The 10360-nt window shown below is 42.3% G+C and overlaps 4 protein-coding genes across 4 annotated transcripts; 2 read left to right on the forward strand and 2 right to left on the reverse strand.

The window, feature by feature from the left end:
• Positions 1–541: 541 nt before the first annotated feature.
• LOC144713651 (uncharacterized protein At5g01610-like) lies at positions 542–1179 on the reverse strand. The gene has a single exon (XM_078588303.1). It carries the CDS (start codon positions 1073–1075, stop codon positions 644–646), a length of 432 nt encoding a protein of 143 aa, XP_078444429.1. The 5' UTR covers positions 1076–1179; the 3' UTR covers positions 542–643.
• Positions 1180–2290: 1111 nt separating this feature from the next.
• LOC144713652 (uncharacterized protein At5g01610-like) lies at positions 2291–2983 on the forward strand. Its single transcript, XM_078588304.1, has one exon. The coding sequence runs from the start codon at positions 2491–2493 to the stop codon at positions 2920–2922; it is 432 nt and encodes a 143-aa protein (XP_078444430.1). The 5' UTR covers positions 2291–2490; the 3' UTR covers positions 2923–2983.
• Positions 2984–7101: 4118 nt separating this feature from the next.
• LOC144714029 (uncharacterized protein At5g01610-like) lies at positions 7102–7841 on the reverse strand. Its single transcript, XM_078588770.1, has one exon. It carries the CDS (start codon positions 7642–7644, stop codon positions 7213–7215), a length of 432 nt encoding a protein of 143 aa, XP_078444896.1. The 5' UTR covers positions 7645–7841; the 3' UTR covers positions 7102–7212.
• Positions 7842–8953: 1112 nt separating this feature from the next.
• LOC144713657 (uncharacterized protein At5g01610-like) lies at positions 8954–9591 on the forward strand. Its single transcript, XM_078588310.1, has one exon. The coding sequence runs from the start codon at positions 9058–9060 to the stop codon at positions 9487–9489; it is 432 nt and encodes a 143-aa protein (XP_078444436.1). The 5' UTR covers positions 8954–9057; the 3' UTR covers positions 9490–9591.
• Positions 9592–10360: the final 769 nt, after the last annotated feature.

Here is a 10360-nt window from a genome sequence, read left to right on the forward strand (position 1 = left end):
GATGACATAATTGGTGAAGAACAAGATAAGGACGATGTAGTGAATATATCTTAATACGTTTTAGTATTTTCGTATGTTATAAACCTATCTAGGGATATTCTTGATCGAAAGTGTTGACTAAGACGACTACGGGTGTTCAATTTGGTGTCTCATGAAATTTAAGATACCTCGACCAAATAAAGTTTATATTTACACGCTATGGATACTGCGTTCCTCAAAATCCTATTCCGTGCAATAATTATGGAGAGGGAAATACAAATGCTTTCAACGTGTAGCTTCTTGGAATTTTATTTTTAGAACTCATCCCGAATTGCTACCTTATATTTGACCGTAACGTGACAAAGTAGACACCTATTCCTCAACAGCAGACTTAGATTGAAAAACTACCCATGGAACACAGCTTCAATCTCCGTTTTGTGTTTATATTTAAATCGTTGGACGCCGCTCAACAAAATCTCTGGCCCTTACCATTCGTTTGTCTTATGCGAGAACAACGTGTATCCTCCCATCTACCCGTCCAATTAACGCAGCGGCGCTACAGTTTCAATCCGAACAAAAGGTAAAAATATTTCCAATAATAGAAGAATATAAAGCATCAAATCCAACAAATAGGTTTAAAACAATCAGACTTGGTTCTCCCGGTTCATGCTTCCAGCTCAAAAGCGGAAACGGGGAAGGTGTCGGCGAGACCAGTTCCCGTCTTAAAGATGATCTTGCTGGAGGCGGGATCGTCGATGTAGACTTCCACGACGGAGAGCCAGAGCAGCATCTCCCTCGCCTTCACCCCCGTCATCTTCTTGATCTTCCGCGGCTCCACCGAAGCCGTCACCTCCGTCGCGTACGAAACGAGCTGCTTAATCGCCTTGAAGTTGTGCTCCGCCTTCTTCTTCCGCAGCACCCACAGGAAGCCGTCCTGCTTGTTGTAGCCCACCTCTGTGACCTCGCTGAGTGGAATCAGTCCGAGCGGGAGGCCGAGGTCCTTGAGCAGCTCGGCCAGCATCTTCTTGCAGGCAGCCTCGCCGTGGAAAACCTCGGCGTTGTTTCTGTAGTTGTCCACGGCCGAGGGAGGAGCCATGAGCGTGACGAAGGGACTATGAGTACAAATGAGAAAAAGGAACGATAAGTAGTCGTACTTTAAGAAGAGGTATTTAATTTCAGGGCGGGAGAAAGAGGAAGCTGGAGAAGGTTCTTATAGGAAGAGAATATCAGCATACGCGGCGGAAGAGCGGGGAGGACGTAGTCAGCAAAAGGCCAGCCGATTTTAGTCTTGGTTTGGGCCTGCCGGTAATGACTTGATCGTCTATAACGTGGACCAAAATAAATATGACAGCGCATAATTAAGTTGACGGCGTGTCCCATTAGACCATTAAAAGTAGTTGGACATGGGACCGCGAGACCCAATAGACCATTCAATACTGATTGGAGCCACCGAGCGGTTATACCGTAAGAAAATTGTTTACTGAGAGTCCATTTATGAGAAAATATCACTTCATTTAGCACTGATCAAGTCGAGTGTTATCAGCCCTCTCTATTCATTACATATGATATCCCATTGGTAGTAATACTGAGAGGAGGCCATAAGCCACCGGAAGTTTGCCCTTTTCCCATTTTATATAGGACATAATAAATGGCATCAGGAGACTACACGGAGGACAAAAAGTCTAACAAAAGCTCAAGTGTTTTGCTTCTGACGCTATTGTCTTATAAAGTTATCGTTTTCAGGTCGTCGCTTTAAGGTGTTCGGTTACAGAGCAGACGAACTTGCCTTAGCAATGCACTGCTAATTTTTACATTCTTCCGTAACACTGAGATTGTACATTGTCTTCCACCTATGGTTTCGTATTTTCTCCTGCAAGTTATACTCTTCCGACCAACAAAATTAACGGGACAAAAGGAGATATATATGCGCCACATCTTACTCTCTGTAGAAGAATCAACTGTTTAACATTCCAAATATACAAGAACCACATGCAATATTATACTAGGTCAATGCCAAGTGCTGAGTCTTTATAGCAAAACGCCTCTCTTTGAAAAGTACAAACGTTTCGCGCAACGTTTGTGAACGTGGATATTTCGCGGAGACCTGTTATACTTACGGCTTCCTATTACTCACCTTCAACCTTAATCTAGAGCGTTAGCCTCCGCTAGTGGGCAAAGTCTTAAAATCTAGCATCAGTCTAATTATCTTGCCAGGATACTTGGTCAGGTCAACGCCGGATAGCGTGACAAAGTCAGGACCATCATCCTCAGACTGAAACCAAGACTTACAGGGCCCTGTAACCGGTCCGCTCTTTCCTGCCCTCTTCCTTCCAACTCTTTCACCGGGTATACTGGCACCCTCTTCCTATAAACACCCATTACAGCTTCCTCTTCCTCCATATATTATCAACTCGAACCCTAAAACCAAATCTTGTTTTCCAACACCGAGTTCCTATCCTTCATTTTTCATCTCTTTTTCTCCTTTCTACTCATAGCCTCTCAGTCGCTCTGATGGCTCCTCCCTCGGCCGTGGACAGCAACAGAAACAACGCCGAGGTTTTCCACGGCGAGGCTGCCTGCAAGAAGATGCTGGCCGAGCTGCTCAAGGACCTCGGCCTCCCGCTCGGACTGATTCCTCTCAACGATGTCACAGAGGTGGGCTACAACAAGCAGGACGGCTTCCTGCGGGTGCTGCGGAAGAAGAAGGTGGAGCACAACTTCAAGGCGATCAAGCAGCTCGTTTCGTACGCGACGGAGGTCACGGCGACGGTGGAGCCGCGGAAGATCAAGAAGATGACGGGGGTGAAGGCGAGGGAGATGCTGCTCTGGCTCTCCGTCGTGGAGGTCTACATCGACGATCCCGCCTCCGGCAAGATCATCTTTAAGACCGGAACTGGTCTCGCCGACACCTTCCCCGTTTCCGCTTTTGAGATGGAAGCGTGAATGGGAAGGGCGATATCTTATTGTTTGCGTGGATTCGAATGTTGATCTGCTTTTTTTTGAATTGCTTTTTGAAAATAATCTTTTATTCTCGTTTTGGAGAAGTTTGAGAGATCTTTAGACGTATTCAAGAACAATAACGGGAAGAAGTCGAGGGATAGCGAGAGAGAGATAGAGAGAGAGAGAGAGAGAGAGAGAGAGACAGAGAGACAGAGAGACAGAGGGAGAGAGAGAGAGGGCTATATCTTACATTGGTTTTTATTTATAGTAGATTATCTTATTCTGGAGTGGACCGGTTGAGACTCGAAGAAGGCGCAATCTTCAAAGCTGCAAAGTACTTCACGATCCAGTTCGACAAATGGACACCCTCGTCGCTGTCTTTGGCGAGAGCGCAGTTGGCAGGGTCGCACCGTTGAGTCTGGCTTCTGGTGGATTATCCTTCTCCGTGCTTACAGAACATGAACCGGAGATCTCTCGTTTGCAGAGACTCCAGAATGCCAGAGAAGGAATGGTGCTAATCCTCGCCCTGTGTTTATCAGAGGCCTTCGACACTTTCCCAACTATGCTCTGCGCCGAAGGATGCTCCATGATCGATCGAAGAATGGTGCGTCATTAAATTAAATCGGCCCCAAACTCAATTAAGTATTTATCAAACGAAATTTTCGTCCTAATGATTTAATTAATAAAATGAGACAAATAAGATAATAATCGCAAAAGAAGAATGAGAGAGAAAAACGAAAATCAAAAAGTAAATCAGAATAGAATAGCAGTTAAAGGTAACGTGCACATGGGAGAGGCAACCAAAAATGTGTACTGTTGAATAATCTGCAACTGATCCAGACCCTTTCTCTCGCATCTGTCTTCTTTTCAATAGCTGTGGGGGGATATCACTACATTAAGTAAGCAGTTATTCTTGCTGCCTTGACCCAAAATGACTTAGAATCAGAAGCATTCATAAGCAAGCTCTGTAACATATCAATTAATCTATGACTCGTGTGGTCTGAAATACCATTTTCCTTCAGTGGAGATAATACCTTAGGACCGAAAAATTAAGAAGTCCATTTAAAAAAAAACTACAGCTCGTTATTCGTTTTTCGTAACTTAAGAAAATGTTTAGTCTGCCTCCCCACTGTGATCTTTCACTCATTAGAGCTCTAGAACACCCTTGTCTTTTTTATCAAGCAGTTAACCCAGCTTTTTCAAGAAAGAACACAAATAATAGCCAGAATCTATTGTACGAACTGAAATAAAAATTTAATTCAATAATATTATAAACAATCATAAATAAATAACAATAAGACAATTAAAGGTGGTAAGTCTCTTGCAGATCCAAATCCATAACTCAAATATTTTATTGTATTGTATTATATGTATCCGGCAGCATCATGTAAAACAGATTTATTACCAAGAATATTATTCATTAAAATATAAGTCATTCTCTCTGTTTTTCCCCCCTTATCATGTTCTAAAATATTATATTTATACCTTTTATTATCTTATTTATTGCTCCATTTCTTTGTGTATCTTTATTTTACCTTTTAATATCACATTTTTCACATGAATTCGTCCATTCCATTAATTTTCAGATTCCAAATCTGATTCCAAATTATTTACATGCTTAGTATCTGTTTGAGAGGCTATCCTGAAATCATTTTCTTTTTCGCATTGTTGATTGAAAAAGGAAAATATACACCGAGTCTGGAAAATTCTGGATTGAATCGTGTTTCTACGGTTGAATTTTACATGAAAAAATAATTAAGAGGCAAAAAAAAGGTGAGGGGCGTCGGTGTGGATAGTAGGCACGGCCACGTTCAAGACGGCCCTACCAAGACTTCAACAGCCTTTACCATTGAGTGTTCATAATTAAGCAAGTGCACCGCACCAGGGCGGGATATGTTGTAGCGGTATAATGACACAATAGAATCTCCCACGTCAAGCAAATAACACGAGTGCAGTGCTCACATCAAGTTATTTGAAATTAAACTATGATTCATTTTGAGATTTGTATGAGAGTTTTTTGTTTCCAAACTATTTACATGGGAATGACCTGTTAGATTTATTCTTAATTGTGGTGCAGGTTTGGGCGTAAGACGGAGAATATATGATCGTGGACCAATAGGCTTTACTCATCATAAAATAATAAAGACAATGTCCAAACTTCAAGCTGTCCCGACCCAAAGCGCACATCCTAACGAGCCAAGTATTAAATGATTCGATATAATCTCGACCATCTATTTTCTGAAGTACGATTTGATGGCAAAATTGAAGGACATAAATCTAATCACCTTTTCTGTGGACTCATCTTTTAGTGGTGGCCACTAACTAAAACAATCAGGCAAGAACAACGATGATTAAGAATGACAACTAATAATGGAATAGCTGCCATCTAAGATAGAGGAGGTCAAGCATCTATTTGCATTGAAATTCGGAAGCTTGATAGAACATATTTTCATATCTTGTTCCATGTTTGTTAATAGAACATGTTCATTATAGTGCAGGTGTAATGCTTTGAATAAAGTACATGAAAAACATGATCGGAGGTCATTAGTCTTTAAACATATGTTCCGAAAATATTCCAATTTGAAGGATACTCGAGAAGGACATCAAAGTATTCAGATAGAGTAGCACTATCTTTATATTATATATTAGAGACAAGATGTTCTTTTCCCCTCTCTACTGAAACCCCTACATAATACAGTACAGTGAATAGATTATCTCCTCATAAGTCTTCATCTATCAATAGAAATAATAATAATAAGATAAGAATATATTAGATCCTTTTAGTAGTATTCCTACTATTCTATCTGTCTTCTTTACTTTATGGATTATTATCCGTCATTAAATATGTTAAATCTAATGTGGACACAATTACTTTCAAAATAATATACTATTATAAACTCCATGCCTCTTATTTCCCTATGACTATATTAGCATATTATTCTCCTTGTTTGTAACTCGTAAATTGGATATATCTCTAAGTACCAGTCCATATGGAGACGACCTCACTCACCAAAAGACATATGAGAACGCGTGGCGTATGTATAATTTTAACTTTGTCAAATGGTAAATAAAATTCAACACCCTAACTTAATCAAGAGAATCTATTGTCTTGGTTAACGGTTTAAACAATAAGATCTCTGATAGGCTTCTAATGTACTTAAGTACTAAAACATATTACTAGTCTCCCATAGTCGTTCTTTATCCATGATGCCATTATAACTCCCATGCTCTATGCTTCTATATACCTTAATAATGATAAGGTTTCAAAATGTTCACTTTTTGCAATAGATTATCCTCCGTTCATTTCCGTCGCCTTAGAAATCCTTCCTTGGTCTCACAATAAACATTGAAATTCATATTTAGAGATCTTGTCATATTAAAGATAAATATTCTGGCATAAGGTTTTATAGGTATGTATGATAAATTATTAGTTGCAGATTATTCAACAGTACACATTTTTGGTTGCCTCTCCCATGTGCACGTTACCTTTAACTGCTATTCTATTCTGATTTACTTTTTGATTTTCGTTTTTCTCTCTCATTCTTCTTTTGCGATTATTATCTTATTTGTCTCATTTTATTAATTAAATCATTAGGACGAAAATTTCGTTTGATAAATACTTAATTGAGTTTGGGGCCGATTTAATTTAATGACGCACCATTCTTCGATCGATCATGGAGCATCCTTCGGCGCAGAGCATAGTTGGGAAAGTGTCGAAGGCCTCTGATAAACACAGGGCGAGGATTAGCACCATTCCTTCTCTGGCATTCTGGAGTCTCTGCAAACGAGAGATCTCCGGTTCATGTTCTGTAAGCACGGAGAAGGATAATCCACCAGAAGCCAGACTCAACGGTGCGACCCTGCCAACTGCGCTCTCGCCAAAGACAGCGACGAGGGTGTCCATTTGTCGAACTGGATCGTGAAGTACTTTGCAGCTTTGAAGATTGCGCCTTCTTCGAGTCTCAACCGGTCCACTCCAGAATAAGATAATCTACTATAAATAAAAACCAATGTAAGATATAGCCCTCTCTCTCTCTCCCTCTGTCTCTCTGTCTCTCTGTCTCTCTCTCTCTCTCTCTCTCTCTCTCTCTCTCTCTCTCTCTCTCTCTCTCTCTCTCTCTCTATCTCTCTCTCGCTCTCCCTCGACTTCTTCCCGTTATTGTTCTTGAATACGTCTAAAGATCTCTCAAACTTCTCCAAAACGAGAATAAAAGATTATTTTCAAAAAACAATTCAAAAAAAAGCAGATCAACATTCGAATCCACGCAAACAATAAGATATCGCCCTTCCCATTCACGCTTCCATCTCAAAAGCGGAAACGGGGAAGGTGTCGGCGAGACCAGTTCCGGTCTTAAAGATGATCTTGCCGGAGGCGGGATCGTCGATGTAGACCTCCACGACGGAGAGCCAGAGCAGCATCTCCCTCGCCTTCACCCCCGTCATCTTCTTGATCTTCCGCGGCTCCACCGTCGCCGTGACCTCCGTCGCGTACGAAACGAGCTGCTTGATCGCCTTGAAGTTGTGCTCCACCTTCTTCTTCCGCAGCACCCGCAGGAAGCCGTCCTGCTTGTTGTAGCCCACCTCTGTGACATCGTTGAGAGGAATCAGTCCGAGCGGGAGGCCGAGGTCCTTGAGCAGCTCGGCCAGCATCTTCTTGCAGGCAGCCTCGCCGTGGAAAACCTCGGCGTTGTTTCTGTAGCTTTCCATGGCCGAGGGAGGAGCCATCAGAGCGACTGAGAGGCTATGAGTACAAAGGAGAAAAAGAAATGAAAAATGAAGGATAGGAACTCGGTGTTGGAAAACAAGATTTGGTTTTAGGGTTCGAGTTGATAATATATGGAGGAAGAGGAAGCTGTAATGGGTGTTTATAGGAAGAGGGTGCCAGTATACCCGGTGAAAGAGTTGGAAGGAAGAGGGCAGGAAAGAGCGGACCGGTTACAGGGCCCTGTAAGTCTTGGTTTCAGTCTGAGGATGATGGTCCTGACTTTGTCACGCTATCCGGCGTTGACCTGACCAAGTATCCTGGCAAGATAATTAGACTGATGCTAGATTTTAAGACTTTGCCCACTAGCGGAGGCTAACGCTCTAGATTAAGGTTGAAGGTGAGTAATAGGAAGCCGTAAGTATAACAGGTCTCCGCGAAATATCCACGTTCACAAACGTTGCGCGAAACGTTTGTACTTTTCAAAGAGAGGCGTTTTGCTATAAAGACTCAGCACTTGGCATTGACCTAGTATAATATTGCATGTGGTTCTTGTATATTTGGAATGTTAAACAGTTGATTCTTCTACAGAGAGTAAGATGTGGCGCATATATATCTCCTTTGTCCCGTTAATTTTGTTGGTCGGAAGAGTATAACTTGCAGGAGAAAATACGAAACCATAGGTGGAAGACAATGTACAATCTCAGTGTTACGGAAGAATGTAAAATTAGCAGTGCATTGCTAAGGCAAGTTCGTCTGCTCTGTAACCGAACACCTTAAAGCGACGATCTGAAAACGATAACTTTATAAGACAATAGCGTCAGAAGCAAAACACTTGAGCTTTTGTTAGACTTTTTGTCCTCCGTGTAGTCTCCTGATGCCATTTATTATGTCCTATATAAAATGGGAAAAGGGCAAACTTCCGGTGGCTTATGGCCTCCTCTCAGTATTACTACCAATGGGATATCATATGTAATGAATAGAGAGGGCTGATAACACTCGACTTGATCAGTGCTAAATGAAGTGATATTTTCTCATAAATGGACTCTCAGTAAACAATTTTCTTACGGTATAACCGCTCGGTGGCTCCAATCAGTATTGAATGGTCTATTGGGTCTCGCGGTCCCATGTCCAACTACTTTTAATGGTCTAATGGGACACGCCGTCAACTTAATTATGCGCTGTCATATTTATTTTGGTCCACGTTATAGACGATCAAGTCATTACCGGCAGGCCCAAACCAAGACTAAAATCGGCTGGCCTTTTGCTGACTACGTCCTCCCCGCTCTTCCGCCGCGTATGCTGATATTCTCTTCCTATAAGAACCTTCTCCAGCTTCCTCTTTCTCCCGCCCTGAAATTAAATACCTCTTCTTAAAGTACGACTACTTATCGTTCCTTTTTCTCATTTGTACTCATAGTCCCTTCGTCACGCTCATGGCTCCTCCCTCGGCCGTGGACAACTACAGAAACAACGCCGAGGTTTTCCACGGCGAGGCTGCCTGCAAGAAGATGCTGGCCGAGCTGCTCAAGGACCTCGGCCTCCCGCTCGGACTGATTCCACTCAGCGAGGTCACAGAGGTGGGCTACAACAAGCAGGACGGCTTCCTGTGGGTGCTGCGGAAGAAGAAGGCGGAGCACAACTTCAAGGCGATTAAGCAGCTCGTTTCGTACGCGACGGAGGTGACGGCTTCGGTGGAGCCGCGGAAGATCAAGAAGATGACGGGGGTGAAGGCGAGGGAGATGCTGCTCTGGCTCTCCGTCGTGGAAGTCTACATCGACGATCCCGCCTCCAGCAAGATCATCTTTAAGACGGGAACTGGTCTCGCCGACACCTTCCCCGTTTCCGCTTTTGAGCTGGAAGCATGAACCGGGAGAACCAAGTCTGATTGTTTTAAACCTATTTGTTGGATTTGATGCTTTATATTCTTCTATTATTGGAAATATTTTTACCTTTTGTTCGGATTGAAACTGGAGTGCCGCTTCGTTAATGGGACGGTTAGCTGGGAGGATACACGTTGTTTCTCGCATAAGAAAAACGAATGGTAAGGGCCACAAGATTTTGTTGAGCGATGTCTAACGCTTTAAATGTAAACAGAAGGGATGTCTGAAGCTGTGCTCCCTGATTAGTTTTGCAATCTAAGTATGCTGTTGAGGAATAGATGTCTACTTGGTCACGTTACGGTCAAATCTAAAGTAGCAATGCGGGATGAGCTCTAGAAAAAAAATTCCAAGAAGCTACACGTTGGAAGCATTTGTATTCACCTTCCATAATTATTACACGGAATCGTGTCGACCATCTGTGCGTGTCCTAGTTAGCGGCCACGACTGAAAGATGAGGCCACATAAATCGTGATTAGATTTATGTCCTTTAATTTTTCTATTTCAGAAAATCGGACGGTCCAGATTATATCGAAACATTTAAGAGTTGGCCCGTTAGAATGCGAGCTTTGGGTTGGGACAGCTTGAAGTTTGGTCATTATCTTTTTTATTTCATCATGAGTGCAGCCTATTGGTCCACGATCATATATTTTCCGTCTTACGCCCAGCCTGCACCACAATTAAGAACAAATTTGACAGGTCATTCTCATGTAAATAGTTTGGAAACAAAAGACTCCTATAGAAATCTCAAAAGGAAGAATAGTTTGAGTTTAAAATAAGTTGATGAGGTCTCTGCACTCGGTTTATGTGCTCCATGTGGGAGATTTTATTGGGTCATTATATTGCTACAACATATCCC

Source organism: Wolffia australiana, chromosome 16, assembly GCF_029677425.1.
Source record: "Wolffia australiana isolate 7733 chromosome 16, ASM2967742v1".
NCBI lineage: Eukaryota > Viridiplantae > Streptophyta > Magnoliopsida > Alismatales > Araceae > Wolffia > Wolffia australiana.

What these genes read in the sequence shown, in the direction of transcription:
- LOC144713651 (XM_078588303.1), bottom strand. Translation starts at nt 1,075, where the DNA reads ATGGCTCCTCCCTCGGCCGTGGACAACTACAGAAACAACGCCGAGGTT.
- LOC144713657 (XM_078588310.1), top strand. Translation starts at nt 9,058, where the DNA reads ATGGCTCCTCCCTCGGCCGTGGACAACTACAGAAACAACGCCGAGGTT.
- LOC144714029 (XM_078588770.1), bottom strand. Translation starts at nt 7,644, where the DNA reads ATGGCTCCTCCCTCGGCCATGGAAAGCTACAGAAACAACGCCGAGGTT.
- LOC144713652 (XM_078588304.1), top strand. Translation starts at nt 2,491, where the DNA reads ATGGCTCCTCCCTCGGCCGTGGACAGCAACAGAAACAACGCCGAGGTT.